Raw genomic sequence first — 19,063 nt, forward strand, 5'->3', positions numbered from 1 at the left:
ATTATTTAGTCTTTAAAGTGCTACCAGACTATTAGTTGTTTTTTTAAGTCTTTCCTGTTACAGACTAACTCAGCTATCTCTCTTATGCTTATCTTCTTACTGTCTCTTCTTTCTTCCTCCCCTCCATTTCCTTTCCTTTGTAGGTCTAGTTTTTCAGGAAATAAAGTTATTGTATCATAAAAATAAAGAAATAAGCAGCGCTTCAAGATGTTGGAAGTATATAGTAAAATTATAGGCAAGAAAACATGACCAAAAAGATTTAAAATATCTACAAGTTTAGAGCAAAACCAATGAAAGTATCTAAACTCAAAACAAAATTAAGTAGGTTTAAGTTATTGGTTAATTATGTTACCTTACAATACTTTCCAAAGCTTGTCCTTATCAATATAGTTGAGGAAAAGTATAATGAAAAGCAGACCGTTACTTTTCACTTGACTTTGTGTAGTATTACCAGTTGAAAGCATCTAGCTATCTCAGATTCTGATCATTTTCAGAAAAAAAAAAAATCTACAGATAGAGCTGGCTAGAAAACCAGATTTCTGTTTTGTGAAAAAAAATGGAGATTTCAAAATTTGTTTTCATTTAACATCAGAAGAAAAATGAGACCTTCTCCCTGTAGCATTATGGCTTTGGTACTCATCTGGGATATGAGAAACCTAGATTCAATCCCTGCTCTGAATAAAATACAGGTCTATGTAGCACTTTAAAGACTAACAAGATGGTTTATTAGATGATGAGCTTTCGTGGGCCAGACCCACTTCCTCAGATCAAATAATGGAAGAAAATAGTCACAACCATATATACCAAAGGATACAATTTAAAAAAAAAAATGAACCCTTTGGTGTATATGGTTGTGACTATTTTCTTCCATTTTTTTTTAAATTGTATCCTTTGGTATATATGGTTGTGACTATTTTCTTCCATTATTTGATCTGAGGAAGTGGGTCTGGCCCACGAAAGCCCATCATCTAATAAACCATCTTGTTAGTCTTTAAAGTGCTACATAGACCTGTATTTTGTTTCAGCTACACCAGACTAACACGGCTACATTTCTACCACTGCTCTGAATAAATGTGCCCAAGCTAATGGCTACTCTAGGGGGATAGCCAAGCCTTCTCTCTCTCGCTTGGCAAGAAAAAAAATGTAATTGAATCATATGATAACACTCTTCCCATTTCACTAGTATCTCAGGAGGATGTTAAACTGCAGTTTCTAAAGTTAGAAATTTTTAAATCAGCAGATCTGGATAATTTGAATCCATGAATTTTAAAAGAGCTGACTGAGGCACTAAGTGATTGTTACTGTTGATCTTCAGCAGTGGGGAAGCTCCAGAAGACTGGAAGAAAACGAATGCCGTGAAATTTTTTTTTAAAGGATAAATAGAATGACCCAGGTAATTACAGGCCTGTCAGTCTGACATCACTTCTGGGCAAGGAAATGAAACAGCTGTTAGGGGACTAGATTCATAAAGAATTAAAGGAGGGTAATGTAATTAATGTCAATCAGCCTGGTCACGTGGAATATAGATCCTGTTAAAATAATTAGATTTTTTTAATGACCCTATAAGTTTGGATGATAAACTTTTGTAACACTGTTGTAATATACTTAGACATTAGATAAGGTGTTTGATTTGGAATTGCACAACGTTTTCATTAAAAAATTAAAACCATATAAAATTAACAAAGATAAGTTCTTGGTGTTGCAATATTTAAGATTTAAGTCAATGACCTAGAAGAAAATATAAAACCATCACTACTAAAGTTAGCGGATGATTTAAAAATTAAGGAAGAGGTAAATAATGAAGATAGATCAATGAAAGAATGCAAACTGGATCTCTTCGTAAATAAGGCACAAGCAAATGTAAATGTATACATCCAGAAACAAAGAATGTAGGTTATACTTACAGGATAGGGAGCTCTGTCCAGGAAAGCAGTGACTTAAATATATTTGAGCTCCCAGTGTGATGCTGTGGCCAAAAGGGCTAATGCAGTGCTTGGATACATAAATGGCAGTATTCTGAGTAGGAGTAGAGAGGTTATTTTACCTCTCTATTTGGCATTGATGTTGCTGCTGCTGCTGCTAGAATACTGTGTCCATTTCTAGTGTCGACAATTCAAGAGGAATGTTGACAAATTGCAGAGGATTTAGAAAAGAGCCATGCAAATGATTAAAGAATTAGAAAACATAGTAATAGTTATAGACTCAAGCTCAATCTATTCATTTTAACAAAGAGAAGGCTAAGGGGTGACTTAATTATAGTTTATACCTACCTATTTAGGGAACAAATATTTGATAATGGGCTCTTCAGTCTAGCACACAAAGATGTAACACGATACAATGGCTGGATGCTGAGAGATAAATTCAGACTGGAATACGGTACAAGACTTTTAAAAAGTAAGGGTAATTAGCTATGAGAATGTATTTTAAAGAATTAGTTTCGGGGAAAGTCTCTGACCTGTGCGTCGGAATCTATGAACCTCCCTCAATATTCATTGTTGGACTGAAAAAACCTTCCTGGCATAAATTTAATTTTCTCAAAATGTTTCAGTTTCAACAAATGTATTTTTGTATAATGTTTTATCAAAACATCCCTAATCATGCATAGCTGCAAAGACTTCTATGCAGAAACGTTTCCGTCAAAACCAGAATGACAATACTGAATTCATTTCCACCTATGTACTTAAGTGTTTTTCAGGTTGTGGCCTTTCACTGCAAACAATTTAAGTCCTACTTTCATTATATGTCCCTTAAAATTCTCTCTGTCCTTCAAAAAAGACATTATGTTTTTAAACAGTAAGTCACTTTTCTGAGTGGAATTCACCCTTCAAAGGGAAAAAAAATCCCCACAGGATTTTGGTTAGAAATTATAGTTTTTCTACCTAGATTTTTAAGAAAACAGTCTCATTTTCTAAGAGCTTCAAACAACTCTTTATTCTTTTGTATTATCTGTATATAATCACCATTTGTGAAAAGATCATGCAAGATGCCTTAGCACTTCTGTCCCACACTATACTATAGAAGAGCACGAAATTATATTTGTAACAAGCTAGTTCAGGATAAATTTAGGCATACAGATCTCAAAGATTACCTGAAAATATTTTTTAAAAGAAATATTTAAAGGTGTAAGTATCAGGACACATGTTTAATGTTTAACACATTCATTTACTAAGACTGCACACATTATATATGTAGTTTTGTTCTCATTTAACCATCTGCAAATGCAACCACTAACTGCATACAAAATTAGGCACACAACAGCGTATCTAAATTTTCTGAATATTTAGATTTCAAGTTCCAGACAAACTGCAGAATTTGCAGTTTAAAAGAAAACATTTCATTTGTAAAATCAATAATTGTGCAATTGAATTGGTGATTCAAAATGAGATGCCATTTCATAGCCAATTTTTCAGAATTTAATTAAATTTTTATTGTGTAGAAAACAAAGCTGATCTCTGGAGCTTGCCTATTCAATTCACTTCACCTATCACAACTAGGGTCTTGGAGATCCAGGCATGAGGGGGCTGATTTTCTTTTTAACTCACTGCCAAACTCCCCCAATATTTGGGAAAAATCCAACCATTCTGGGTGAGATTTATATAGAAGCCTAAGGTGTGTGGCACTAAAATCCCAGATTTAGGTGCTGAACTCTCTTAGGCACCTTTGCAAATCCCAACCCCTCTGACTATTTCAGGGAATGCCACCGAAATAGCTGCTGATAGTTCTACAGCTGCAACAAGTTCCGTCTTAAGTTTATTTTCAGAAGCTGAGCTAACTACTCCACTAAACAATCAATATAACCTCTATCCACACATCTATCGAGTGATATAAAATTCTAAAATCTTCTAAGATTTACCCTTGGTAAGTACAAAATGCAAACATATGTGACTAATGTTTTATCCTTAATTTATTTCTATTTAATTCATTAATAGTTTTCTCTATGGCATTCATCACCACAGTGAGTCAGCTTCTTGAAACTTTCATGGGTGTGTTCCTTCAACATGAAGGAAAAGTAGCATTATTCACTATAGTTTACCTTTTGGGAACTCAAGAACGGAAAGATTACGAGAGCTGGCTAAACGAGAACTGGAGTTGCTTACCTTAACCCGACCTTATGAGTCTAGTGTCAGTAAGGCTAAGGCCAGGTCTATGAGAAATAAATACATTGAAATTAACAGGGTCCTTATCTGAAGTATTAACAGTATGAAACTGATCCAAGGGGGAAAAGGTTCCATGCTTAACTCTTATGGAGCATTTGGGCTCAAGTGTTTTTAAATGGGTTTCACAACAGTTTTGCTGAAAGGGAATAAAAAGGATCTGAATATATTTTAGTTATCTAAACCTTTCTAGTTATATTATAAGACAGGTAGACATAACCACTGGAAGAATAGGAACATGTGAATAAACTTAAAAATAAAGGGAAAAAAGAAGAGACTTACTTGAGGTGAATATGAAGAAAGTGAAAGTTTTATAGGATACCCTAAAAGTTGATGGCAGTCAACCTTTAGAGCCTTAGGAGATGAATAAGAATAAAACCAAAGGATGCCCCAGTCTACCTCTCACAGGGTGAATGTGCCCATCACCTTTCCAAACAAAACTCAATTTCATTTGCAAGATATAGGGAACTGTTAATTACTCAATAATTCCACAGCCCATAACATTTCAGCATTTTTCAAAGATTTGCCTTAGATTAATTTCTTTTTAAAGAAACAAAAATGTTTAAATTCCATTAAACAAAAAAGTCTTGTAAGTTGATGCAGAAATGGGCTATTCAAAACGATGATGCAGACTCCACAACTATATAGAACTGCAAGGTCAAAGTCCCAGAAGGGAATCTTGCTTATAGATAATTGTTTGTTTATCACAGGTCTCACTGAGAAGACTGACAATGGTAATTACTTAACCTACAAGAAAGGAAAATACCTATCAAGGATAAGTATCAGCCAATCCACATCCTGTCAAAGAACTTCCCAATAAGAAACTGGTCCATTAAATCTCTCTATATAATCAACATATATTAAAGGGAAAGAAAAGAATGCAGTAGGAAGAAAATAACTTTAACCAACAGTTATCAGTAAAAAGTTGCCCCTTGTTTTATGGCTCTCCCATCCTATCAGAGACTGACAAGTGAGGTAGCAAGTAGTGTAGCAAAGAAGGCAGACAAACTTAAATGTGCCACTTGAAACATTTTCCAGCTAATTATGTTCTTGGAAGCTGACAGGTGTTAAGTGGTAAAGCTGGATAAATCCACATCCAGAAGACAAAAGTGGCCACCTTGTCAAGTTGAATGACTAGTGCCCCATGTCAAAAAATTATGCTCCAGCCAACGTGATATTTAACACATTTAGGATGGGAATGTTTGGTCAAGTCACATGGCAAAATTATATAGATAGAGTGACACAGATAGATATGTTTTTATTTACTTAAAATGATTTTAGAGGTCCCTGTTGCTACAACAGTCAAAATATAATGTTTTAACTCCCTGATATTATTTGTGGGTCAGACAAAACTTTGGGCAGGGAAAGATTTATGTAGAAGAGGTATGAATAACTCGTTTCTAAGAAAAAGGCTCAGAGCACTAGGAAGGCAAGTTGAAAGATTTGCTATGTGGAAATAAGAATGAACCTTAAAAATTAGGGGCTAAGGAAAAGAGGTGATCACAAAATATCTGTGGGAAAACGTCTGTAACGAAAAGGGCTACAGTACCTTAAAACATCTGGTACTGAATAAGATCTTAAGAGAATGATTAGAAGCCAAACCATTTTATCCTTTTGTTCCCAGGACAATATTTTAAGTTACATGTTTTTAGATTTTTTTCAGAATCTTAGGCTACATCTAGACTGCACTGCTCCGCGTGCAAGGAATGCGTCCACTTTTTCGGAAGAGTTTTCAAAAAAGCGGATGCGCTCTTTCAACATCCCTGTAAACCTCATTCTACGAGGAAGACAGGATGTGCTGAAAGAGCACTTTTTCCAAACTTTGGTGCCATGTAGACACACCAAATTTCGGAAATATTTCTTTCAACAGTAAAGGGGGGGGGACCTCACAATTTGTGTACTGCAAATTGCATTTCTTTTTGCAATTGATTTTTGGATTGTAGATCTAACCTTTGGGTTCTGATCAAGACTCTCTCTCAGCCTAACTTAAAGAATTGTTTTCATATTTGCGTTCAATGACTCAGCTTCTTCAGCCAACAGTCTCAACTACATGCATTCTTCCTTCAACAGTCCTGAAGACTTGTGCATTCTACACATTGATAACAACTAAGTTCATTTTTCCATGTCATTTTCCAAGGACTTCGTCAATTCAAGAGACTACAAGTAGGATCTTAATATCTAGATGCTGGCACAAGACCTCTTCTGGAAATAAATGCAGAGGAGAAAGCTAAAAGTAATTAACTGATTACAGTAGCACTTACATTCCTGACAAAAGAAATTTTGCACTCATACGCATTTGTTGTTGTAAACCTAAAACAGAATAGATCAATCATTGGTATATATAAATGTCCAGTTTTGCCTACAAAAGAACAGTAGTGCACATCAACATGTTGCACACATCAACTGGCTGCATGGATCCTGCTGGCATACAAAGTTCCTTAATGCACAATGATGTAGCCCTGTTTGAAACAAGCAATCATCAGTGTAATTTGGGAACTATTGGTGGCAGAGATGCTCAATGACTTCTTTGTTTCGGTCTTCACCGAGAAGTCTGGAGGTGTGCCTAACGTAGTGAATTCAAGCAGAGAGAGGGTAAGTTTAGAAGATAGGATACACAAAGAACAAGTTAAAAATCACTTAGGAAAGTTAGATGTCAGCAAGTCACCAGGTCCTGATGAAATGCATCCCAGGATACTCAAGGAGCTGATAGAGGAGGTATCTGAGCCTTTAGCTATGATCTTTGAAAAATCATGGCAGACAGGGGAGATTCCAGAAGACTGGAAAAGGGCAAATATTGTGCCCATCTATAAAAAGGGGAATAAGAACAACCCACGAAACTACAGACCGGTCAGTTTAACGTCTGTCCCAGGGAAGATAATGGAGCAGGTAATTAAGGAAATCCTATGCAAACACTTGGAAGGTAATAAAGTGATAGGGAATAGCCAGCATGGGTTTGTGAAGAACAAGTCATGCCAAACTAATCTGATAGCTTTCTTTGATAGGATAACGAGCCTTGTGGATAAGGGAGAAGCGGTGGATGTCATATACCTAGACTTTAGTAAGGCATTTGATACGGTCTCGCATGATATTCTCATTGATAAACTAGGCAAATATAACTTAGAGAGGGCCACGATAAGGTGGGTGCATAATTGGATGGATAACCGTAGTCAGAGAGTTGTTGTTAACGGTTCTAAATCCTGCTGGAAAGGGATAACAAGTGGAGTTCCTCAAGGGTCTGTTTTGGGACCCGTACTGTTCAATATCTTCATCAATGATGTAGATATTGGGATAGAGAGTACGCTTATTAAGTTTGCAGATGATACCAAACTGGGTGGGGTTGCAACTTCTTTGGAGGATAGGGACATAATTCAAAATGACCTTAGCAAGTTAGAGAAATGGTCAGAGGTAAACAGGATGAGGTTTAATAAAGAGAAATGCAAAGTGCTCCACTTAGGAAGGAACAATCAGTTCCATACATACAAGATGGGAAGCGACTGTCTAGGAAGGAGCATGGCGGAAAGGGATCTAGGGGTCATAGTGGACCACAAGTTGAATATGAGTCATCAGTGTGATGCTGTTGCAAAAAAAGCAAATATGGTTCTAGGTTGTATCAACAGGTGTGTTGTAAGCAAAACTCGTGAAGTCATTCTGCCGCTCTACTCTGCACTAGTTAGGCCGCAGCTGGAGTACTGTGTCCAGTTCTGGGCGCCACATTTCAAGAAAAATGTGGAGAAATTGGAAAGGGTACAGAGAAGAGCGACAAGAATGATTAAAGGTCTAGAGAACATGACCTATGAAGCCAGGCTTCATGAACTGGGCTTGTTTAGTTTGGAAAAAAGAAGATTAAGGGGGGACATGATAGCGGTTTTCAAATATCTAAAAGGGTGTCACAAGGAGGAAGGAGAAAATTTGTTCCTCTTGGTTTCTGAGGACAGGACAAGGAGTAATGGGCTTAAAGTGCAGCAGGGGAGGTTTAGATTGGACATTAGGAAAAAATTCCTAACTGTCAGGGTCGTCAAATATTGGAATAAATTGCCAAGGGAGGTGATGGAATCTCCCTCTCTGGAGATATTTAAGAACAGGTTGGATAGACATCTGTCAGGGATAGTGTAGACGGAGCTTGATCCTGCCTTGAGGGCGGGGGGCTGGACTCGATGACCTCTCGAGGTCCCTTCCAGTCCTATTATTCTATGATTCTATGATTCTATCAGTAGGATCCACAAGGCCTGTTAGTCTTCAACATACTGGCAGGCACAAGAAATTATACCTTAGCTGGTACATGCCAACACACTGTAAAGACAAGCCCCAAAAGTCCACAAACCAAATGCTTCTGTCACTAGATAAAGAGCACTTCACATAAGTAAGCAGAGTTTTGACAAACAAGTAGTTGAAAATGACCACACTCTTATCCATGGGACCTCAGGAACAGTTTTATTTGCGCTGACTAGATTTAACTAATTTTTAACCAGAAACTGTGAAGAAATTGATAACTCATCCAACAGATTCTGGAGAACTGAAATTGCAGATGTGAATGCTGGGGGAAACAGTAATTTGCTTCTATAGATAGATACTGCATAGAAATAGGCCTACTGTTTAAGAGTTTTTAAGAAAAGGTCTATGAAGAACAGCAAATATACAAAGAAGAACATTCTTGACAACAAGATTGTAATACAAATTAATAAAAACCCAAAGTGGAATCTCACTCCTTATATCCTTTTATTTCTACCTAATTACATACAAAATATGTCACTCATCCTTTGATAGTCCCTGCAGCGTTTATGGTCATTAGGGAAGGAAGGAGATGGTATTTCAGTCCTAATCAATCTCTTTTATTTTGTTTGTCTTTGTCATAACCCATAACCTTATAGTTATTTGAATACAAGTTTAACTTATTAGCAAAGTTCCTTGAAAGTCTAAGGAAGAACTTTCTGCACATTACAGACATCAGTCCCAAATTTCTCAGATTCTTAACACACTTATAAAAATATTACATTGTCAAGGAAAAGTTAGTTGATTATTATGACCAATAGGCAAACACTTTTTCCACCTTCATTTATATAATCTTCACATCAATTTCTTTGGCCATCACATCTGATTAGATATGAAAACATAATACAAGGCTTCTCATTAGGACCTGGTAGAAATTCTGACTTTTCAAATTTCATTATATACAACCTATAGTAGAAGTATAAACTATACATTTCAAAAAGAGAAACAGGCAGTTACAATTAACTGCATATTCCATATGGCAATAATTTCATTACAAAGGGTAAAACTCAGCTTCCTTATTTTACTAGATAATTTACAAGTAATTTCCTTATATGGCTGGAGAGAAAGCACTTATGCATCCTTTGAAGATGAAAGTAAATTGGCTCTGAAACAGAAATTACTGTTACTAACTGCTGTCATAAAAGCCTAGCACTAGCAATTATTACAACTTCCCTTTTATATCAAAGATACTGCATTCTCTCATTGAGAAATCAGGAAAGGTGTCTGTTAAAGCTACATAAATTAACAATGTACCTTAATGGGAAGAGAAAAAAACCCAAATGGACTAGAAGATAAATAGGGCTTTTAACTCTTTTGAAAATGTTTAACATGACATCAGATTATTAATCATGCTCCAGTATGAATGTTCTAGATAGGTATTAATTCAAAGCCATTTATCAATGTATCCAGAGATCAGATGCAAGTGTGCTAAAATTGTGAAATACTAAATATATTTTGGCTAACTAACTGCTTCATTTGCCTTAGTGCCAATTCTGATCTTATGCTACTAAAGAATAATTGGTCTCATAAAATCTAGACCAAACTTGTGCCACTATATGGTATGTTTCACATTTCAGAAAGTATCTACACTTCAATTAAAAATAGCATATCCAGATGCTCATTACACAAAATAAATCTCAATCATTTTGAAAGATTCTTTTGGTTCTAGAAATACTCTTTTTTTTTTTTTTTTTTTTTTTTTTTAAAGAAAATTTCTGGAAACAGCAGACTTTCCGACAAGCAAGCCCTTCTAAGGGTGCCTACTACATGAAGGAAAACAGCAATGAGAGTTATAATCAACTGGTTTTTATGGGTCTGATCAACACCGAGAGCTGGTTTTATTCTTTTAAAGTATTTCACAATCATTCTGTTAAATCTTTAAAATACCCAAAATAACAAAAAAAGGCAACTTAGCATATTCAAACTATTTTAAGATGAAGTACAGAGGTTTAACATAAGACTCTTGCAAATAAACATAGGTTTTGTATACCTCACCACTTCTGTCAGTAAAATTCTGGTTGGCCCTATGTGTGGAAAAAAACCTGCATACCCCTTTCAGAGAGGTAGCCGTGTTAGTCTGTTTCAGAAAAAAAAACCAACAAGGAGTCAGGTGATGCTTTAAATGTATTAGAGCATAAGGTTTCCTGAGCTACAGCTCACTTCCTTAGATGCTGAAGGGAAAAAAAGAGGGATTCAGATATGCGAGTGTGACAACAGTGCTAATTAAATCCAAATAGATGTGGCTCATCTCCAACAGTGGTGAGAAGGTGAAAGTACCTGAATGGAAAATCACCTATTATAATGCGAGAACCACTGATGTGTTTATTAGATGTTGGTTCAGGGTGTCAAACTTGCATATGGACTCCAGTTCAGCAGTTTCTCTCTTGCAGTCTGTTTTTAAAGTTTTTCTGTTTGAAAATGGCAACTTGCAAGTCCAAAACTGTGTGCCAATATGCCATGAAGTGCAAGACACAACTATAATATCCATTTGAACAGATTAAAGGCAAATAATTAATTCTATTGCCATATTTCAGCAAAGGAAAAAACATATTAAACAGGATTAGCTAATGCCCTCTACAAATGATGGATTTCAGCTATAATTTACAAGAGAAATTTGAGAAACCTATGTAGCACTTTAAAGACTAACAAGATGGTTTAATAGGTGAGGAAGTGCGTCTGGCCCACGAAAGCTCATCACCTATTAAACCATCTTGTTAGTCTTTAAAGTGCTACATCGTTTTTCCTTTTGTTTCAGCAAGATCAGACTGACACGGCTATCTCTCTATTACTAGAGAAATTTGAGACTTCTTTCCAATACGGAAAGAAACAGCATCACTGCCTAACATGAAAGAAACTTTTTAGAATCAGTAGGATATATTAATGGTGTATTTCAAGGAATAAACGTATGACTAAGTATGTACACAACATAGGAAAATTACTTACTAACACTATACTAAATGGCCCTCAAAATACATAAGCATGACAAGTATGGTAAAAAATTCTGTTTATTGGCATTCATTAATTTCTCAACACTGACAAAAGATTAATATATTGTGCCTGAGGATGTTTCTGCAGCACTATAAAAGAGAATGACTTCAAAACATCTGGAGCTGATTTAAGTTTCCATGCTAGGTCTAACGATTTGGAAACTTAATTTAATTTCCTGCAGATTTTATGAGGGGCTAGCTAACATCTATTTTTAGAAATACATGTGTGCTTTCACAAATAGCTAATGTATATTAAGAGTTCATTAGCCACTTCTAATTTCACCACATTCAAACATAGTTAGATAACATTGGCTGGTATTAAATGCTAGATTATCAACAGTTTCATTTCTAGACCCTGAGCTGTTTTTATATTAATCAACTAAAGACCTTCTATTTCCTTTTAGCTGAAGTCAAATGTGAGTGGTGCTGTATTTACAGGGCTTCATGCAAAGTGAACCTTATACTTTTCATAAAAAATACAGTCACCAGATAATCATTAATTGTTCAAAAGCTAGACATATGTAGTTCTGTTTTTCCTGACAGAATTTTACATTTAGAATTTATAAATCACACTCTTAAGTGTCATATAGATATTTTTATAAGCTGGTTTCAATCTTTCTTAAAGCCTTTTATTTATGACTTTGATATTTTATCAATGCCGGTTAACACAAAAGCAACAAAATAAAAAGTTAATTGATTCAATAATACTATATAGAAGTTCAAACATGCAAGTGCTCTGACATAAAAAATTAAAGCTTTGTTTTAAAAATATAGCCACAGAGCTTAAAGGAAATACTGCACTGGACCCTAATGTTGCCATTAGTCCCTCCTGCTGGTGATGTTTTCCAGGCAGTGGTCCTGGACAGAATATAAACCGAGACTCAGACCAATTTAACTTTCTGTGGCTGAGTTGTCCGACTGATTCATTTTTCCCTATTTCTGATTGACGCGTCACAAATATTCTAACTAAAATGGCCTAGTCCTTTCTCATATTCAATTCACTTACGCTATAAAGTTCAAAGTTTTACATTTATATTTATTTCTTATTGACTTGAATCACATCTGAAGGATTTCCACATTTTTATATACTGAATGATCTCAGGATTGAAGGCTCTAAGAACTGAACCATTATCACAGTCCTACCTAGAACATTGCCTGAAGGCACTTCTTCCAGATCCTCCAATTCTCTTCCCATCAGCAAATATAAATTCTCTAATGTACAGCAAGCCATATGAGGTATTGTTGGAAGATCATCTGCAGCAGAACAATCTGACGGTAACTAGGCACAAAGAAAAATAATCAATGTTAGATATTTATCCCTAAGTAAGTGCTATTAACATGGTTCTGAAGTAACTCCAGAACTGAAAAAAAAAAAAACACATACCTATAGCAATGTTTAGTTTAATAAAAGTTATCTGATAAAATAATTGTATTTACACTCATTTCTAAATAAAAATAGAGCAGAAACGGGGTTTGTATTTTTAGAAAGACATAGCAGCAAGAGTATCATGTTATTTGTTAATTTTTGGAGGGCATATTTATCTCAAAACATTTTTAATTTTATTTGTAAAACAAATATTTTCATAAGTAATAAATTAGCTTTTATAAATACAGTTTCAAAATACTAAAAGCCAATTCATTTACTAGTATTTCATCTACCCTATAAGGAAAAGATTTCCTTCCTTATAATTTTCTTGAGATCTTCCAAAGGTCTAGATCAGTGGTCCCCAACCATTTGGGGTTGCCGGGCGCCAGGGGGCGTAGCCGTTCGCCCGCCGGGCACCCGGGGGCGGCCCTCCCCCCCCCCCCCCCTCATAGCCGCATTCCCGGGACCAGCGCTCTCCCCTCAAGCGTCGCGTGCCCGGGGCCGGCGCTGACGCTCTCTCCCTCCCCCTCCCCCAAGTGCCGCGCGCCCAGGGCCGGCGCTGACGCTCTCCCTTCCCCCCCAAGCGCCGCGCGCCCGGGGCCGGCGCTGGCGCTCTCTCCCCCAAGCGCCGTGCGCCCGGGGCCGGCGCTCTCTCCCCTCCCCCAAGCGCCGCGCGCCCGGGGCCGGCGCTGGCGCTCTCTCCCTTCCCCTCCCCCATGCGCTGTGGGGGGGTTAATCCGCGGCGCCCCCGGGGCTGGCGCTCACCGTGCACCACGCGCCCGGGGCCGGCTCTGGCACCGCGCATGCGCCACGTGCAGGGGGCCAGGCCAGCCCTGAGCACTTGGCGGGTGCAGACAAATGCCCCCGCGGGCGCCATGGTGTTGGGGACCATGGGTCTAGATACTGGAGTCAGCAGTGGAGACAGTACTCAAACTATTCTGGAAATGGTAACTCTGAATATACAGAATGAGATTGTTGACTCAGCACAGCTGAAACTTCAAAATGTATCAAAGGCCACCTTCTCTGCAACATACTTGAAACATATGCCTTCAAACAAAATACTGGAATATAAGGAGATGTAATCTGGGGGCACGTGTTCACTTGTCACCCCAGAGATTGACATTCTGGTGTTCGATTTAGCAGGTTTAATATAAACCTGTAAGCTCCAGCCAGCACCTGTAGTCCTCTCAATTGCAAGGAGTAAGGGAAGCTGACAGGAACATTTGCTCCCATCGGCTTCCTACTGTGTGCCAAGCTTGGAGTTGCATACCGTAAGCCGATCTTCCGAGTCTAGTGTAGACTTGGTCTGAGAGTAATGAAATCTGGACTGGAATAGAAAAGCTTAAAGAAGAAAAAAGTTACCAAACAGGAAAAGTTGCAATCTTCTGTGTCAATTCAGGCAGTATTTATGAAGACATCCTGTTTGAACACCATGCTTACGGAACTCAAATATTCAAGTGACCTCCAATTTATGGGTGTCTAATTTCAGACTTGTAAAGTTTGTGTTTTGTAAGTCCAGAGCACTACTAATTTCAGCTTCAACTAAAATCAATATGAGTTTCAAAAGTTCAGCACTTCTGCAGATTAGGTAATAGCTGTCAGGAGCTAGACAACAAAAATCAGCTGTCACTTTTGAAAATTCAGGCCTAATTCTATAATGCATTACAGTTTGAAGTGAAGCTTAAGCAATTATATTAAATAGCAATGTCTCCACTTTCTCCGTTCTAGAAGAGACCATTGATCAAGTAGACTGATCTCAAAGATTTTATCATTTCCTTTCAACTAATGCAGTAAGCCTCTCAGAGGAATTGTTTTAACCAATTAGGTAAAATAGACTTGGCAGAGCACTCATGCAGAATGAACATACTCTCTGTCATTCTTGATAACACAAGCTAACTCATGCCCCCTAGTAATATACAAACAGTGCAATTTGGCTTCCTAAGTGTTACTCAGATAGGACAAAATAGGGTAAAAAAACCTTGTCATGCCTGAAATACAAGGAATTGACTTTTGGCAAGAGTATGGAAGAATCCTGATACTATCTTATCCAAAGTAAAAAAATATGGATGCATCAGAGGAATGAAAGTTCACTAATTTGCATAGCTGAGCAGACATCTATTACAAACAAACCTCCTCCAGAGTTTCAAAGCCTCTCTAAATGCTTTCTAAGGAACATGCTCGGTTAGTATGCTTCCTGCTGGGAGATGGGGAAGCATTAATGAGCAAACAGGGTGAAGAGTGAGAGGAAATGGAGCACAGTTCGGCTTTGAAGGATGCGAGCTGAAAAGAATACACAAAAGAATGCAAGCGGGTGAGACTCTCTAGTTTCCTCCCTGTGAGCATATGTGCCACTGAAGGAGGATCACAACACTGATGACTGGGAAACCATTCATACCTCCCTCAAAAGCAGCTTCGTCAGCTGCAAATTATGGAGTTTCCAAGACCAACAAAGTTGAGAGAGATGGAAGAACAGAACTGGAAAGAAATTTTATTTCTTTGGTCTTCTGTATCAGCTGCTTGAGATGTTATATAGTCCACCCATGGGAGGCTGAGAAACTGCTTTCTGCAAGTAGAATCCCTTGCTCCTTAGCTCCTGAGGAACCCCCTTCCACTGTCCCTATGTTGAGGAGCAATTGCATCTCCCAGATAAGGGTTACTTGTGAGAAGGGTCCCAGAAGAAGGGGAAGAGAGCGGGAGGGAAGGAAGGAGCAGAATTAGAGAGAATATGCCCCTTCTACCACGCAGTGAACCCAGTGGTCTAATGTTATTCAGGACAATTCACAGTACAGGCAGTCCCCGGGTTACGTATAAGATAGGGACGGTAGGTTTGTTCTTCAGTTGAATCTGTATGTAAGTCGGAACTGGCATCAGCCGCTGCTGAAACTGATCAGTTTCAACAGCCGCTGAATCTGGACACCAGTTCCACTTACATACAGATTCAAGGAGTCCCCAAGTCAGCTGCTGCTGAAACTGATCAGCAGCTGATTTCAGGAAGCCCAAGGCAGAGCAACTCTGCCTCGGGCTTCCTGTAGTCAGCCGCTGGTCAGTTTCAGCAGCGGCTGACTTTGGGACGCCTGGGGCAGAGCAGCTCGGGTGCTGCTGGCTTGGTCCAGTAGCGTGGCCGCTCCTCGGAGCTAATGGACCAACCCAGCAGCACCCCAGCTGCTCTGCCCCAGGCATCCTGATTCAGCCACTGCTGAAACTGATCAGCAGCTGAATCAGGACGCCTGGGGCAGAGCAGCTGGGGTGCTGCCGGGTTGGTCCAGTAGCGCCAAGGAGCGGTGCTGCGGGACCAACCGGCAGTGCCCCACCTGCTCTACCACAAGCCCCCGGCTTTGCTCCATGTCTCCCTGGTCTGCTGGGGGGGCACTAGCTGCGTTCCCCCCCCCCCCCCCCCCTCCACAGACCAGGGAGACGTGGAGGAAAGCTGCGGAGGACCCGGGCCGAACCGTGGCGCTTCCAGATCAGCGCCGCGGTCCGGCCCGGGTCCTCCGCGGCTTTGCTCCACGTCTCCCTGGTCTGCAGACCAGGGAGACGCTGAGCCAAGCCACGGAGGACCCAGGCAGACCCGCGGCTTCCAGATCAGCTGAAAGCGCTGCGGGTCCGGCCCGGGTCCTCCGCCGCTCTGCTCAGCGTCTCCCTGGTCTGCAGACCAGGGAGACGCTGAACAAAGCGGCGGAGCACCCAGCTGGACCCGCGCCGCTTCCAGATCAGCTGGAAGCGGCCGCGGGTCCGGTCCCGGGTGCTCCACCACTTTGTTCAGCGTCTCCCTGGTCTGCAGACCAGGGAGACGCTGAACAAAGCGGCGGAGCACCCGGCTGGACCCGCGCCGCTTCCAGCTGATCTGGAAGCGGCCGCGGGTCCGGCCCCCGGTGCTCCGCCGCTTTGCTCCCGCCAGCAGATCAGGGAGACGGGGAGCAGCTTTTCTCGCCCCGGAGAAGGCGGGCGGCAGGACCAGGCGTCCCGCTGCTCTAGTTCTCCCGGGCGAGAAATCCCCGTTCGTAAGTCGGATCCGCGTAACTCGGGTACTGCCTGTAGAAGAGGAATAGTTGATTCATAAAGCAAAGGGAAGGATCTGATGTTACAGCTGGTAAACACTGTTTTCAGGAACATCTTCAGAAGGCCTGCTTTGAGCTCGACAATGGTTTGGTTGGGTCCTGGCCCTTTCTGGGGATGAGAAGGTCTGTACCTGCCATTTCTACCCCTCCTTTAACACAAGTCCTATCTAAGGGTATGTCTACATTTGCACCCTAGTTCGAACTAGGGATGCAAATGCAGGCATTCGAAATAGTCAATGAAGCGGGGATTTAAATATCCCGTGCTTCATTAGCATGATCTCGCCGGCGCGCTAGTTCGACTCCCTGGTTCAAATCAGCTGTGAGTCGAACTAGCGTGCCAGCAAGATCATGCTAATGAAGCGCAGGATATTTAAATCCCCGCTTCATTGACTATTTCGAATGCCTGCATTTGCATCGCTAGTTCGAACTAAGGTGCGTTTGTAGACGCACCCTCAGATGGGAAGGGTAGGGACACTGCTGTTGAGGCTGTAGTTTTATGCAGGGATGCAGGGGGAGTATGCGTCCCCCACGACTTCATGGTTGCCCAAGAATCTTAAGTTGTGCAGTTTGGAGTCTGATTGCTCTGACAATAAGCCTGAACCTTTAAAAGGTAAGTCCTGCAGGGTTTGCTGTACTGTGGGAGGCAGTACAGATACTTGTAGTCATGTGTCCTTTCACATGGCTAACCTTGGAGAGGGTGAAGGCAGCACAGTCTGCCACAGCTAGGGAAATTTGCAAGGAAGTCCATGCCACGACTTTCCCTTCATCAATACTGGCCATGAATTCGGCCCTGCAATCTGATAGGGTAGCTCCTTAAACTTCAACAAAGACGCCCATGAGCTGAAGTATTTACTGAGAACAGGTTGTTGGTTAGCTATCATCAGCTGCATGCCCCGCATCAACTAGACCTTTTAACCAAAAAGGTCTAATCATTGGACTCTCAAAATTTTGGGGTTGGTCCCTGCTGCCCATCTTTCCTTCTCATGGACCACGGTGACCACAAGGCAGCAGGCTGAGGGTGTGAGAACAAATATTCGTAGCCTTTAGATGGGATAAAGTACTTGTGTTTGACACCCTGTGATGTGCGAGGGAACAATGCTGAATTCTGACATGTTTTGGTATAGTTCTGTATAGTTTTTATCAGGGGCAGAGCTACGCTAAAGAAAGTCTATGGCATTGGGATATAAACTGAGGAACCTCTGGCATAATAACCTCTTCTGCCTTTAGCCCAAAGTTGCAGGTGATTGTACATAGAAGGTTCTGGTGTGCCCAGTGATCTGAGGTGCAAAGGCCGAAGTCCTTGTGACCAACTTGTCTGGGGACAAGGATCTGGGTTAAAGGTGGTACAGAATCCTCTTGACCACAGGTCTCAAACACACAGGCCATCTATGGCGCAAGCATTTTTGCATTCTGATCTGAGCATCTCATCAGTCCTCATCCCTCAAGCCTACCTCCTTCACACCACCACCCTGCCCTCACCTCACCTTTGTACCCTTTCTCCCAAAGACTCAGTCTTGGGGATTACGAGTGGAGCTTGGCATAGGATGACAGCAAGGGTCAGGCCACACTCACTCACCATAGCGTCAGGAACCATGAGGAAGCAGAGCAAATGTGCTCAGTGAGTGTGCTCCTGCTGCCGCAGTGAATGCAGGGTGTGTGCACAATCCCTGCTCTTGACCCTCAAGCGCACTCGTGTCCTCTTGATCACTGCCTTGGACCTCTATCTCTAATGTTTAACCGACTAAGCAGGATCCAAGCTGGGGACTGCTCCAGCCCATGGGACCCGCCCTCAGCCCTGTGCAGCCTCTGGCTCTGTGGGCTCCCAGTCCCTATACAGGGGTTGGGGCTATCTGTGGGGTGCCCGAGCTCCCTGAAGACAGAGGATGCTCCAGATGCAGGGCCTGGGGCTGCTTGAAGGGTGCCCGGACTCCCACAGACAGAGGCTGTCGATGGCAGGCCACCTGCTGGGCAGGAGCAGCTCTCTGCTTGTGGCAGGTGGGGACCTGCTCCAGCTCTCACTGTTTACCAGTTAACCAGAACTGGTAAGCAACACCTGCTTAGGGTGATGCATCGGTCAACAGATTAACCTTTCACATATCTAACATGCTCCTGACTGGAACTGATGTGAACAAGCACTCAAAAAAGAACATTGGTTCTAGCAGTTCACTAACAGAAAAAAAAAGTTAATGAAATACTGCCTATGTGGAAGTGTGTGTTCAGACAACGCCT

The 19,063-nt window shown here is 40.7% G+C and overlaps 1 protein-coding gene across 2 annotated transcripts in view; it reads right to left on the reverse strand.

Annotated features, from left to right (window-relative positions):
- EFL1 (elongation factor like GTPase 1) overlaps window positions 1-19,063 on the reverse strand; it is a 190,388-nt gene that overhangs the window by 115,903 nt on the left and 55,422 nt on the right. For both annotated transcript variants that reach the window (XM_006139255.4, XM_075897120.1), the window contains exon 15: window positions 12,554-12,689. In XM_006139255.4, coding sequence (XP_006139317.2) covers window positions 12,554-12,689 — 136 coding nt within the window. The remainder of the gene's footprint in view (window positions 1-12,553; window positions 12,690-19,063) is intronic.

Source organism: Pelodiscus sinensis, chromosome 14 (assembly GCF_049634645.1).
Source record: "Pelodiscus sinensis isolate JC-2024 chromosome 14, ASM4963464v1, whole genome shotgun sequence".
NCBI lineage: Eukaryota > Metazoa > Chordata > Testudines > Trionychidae > Pelodiscus > Pelodiscus sinensis.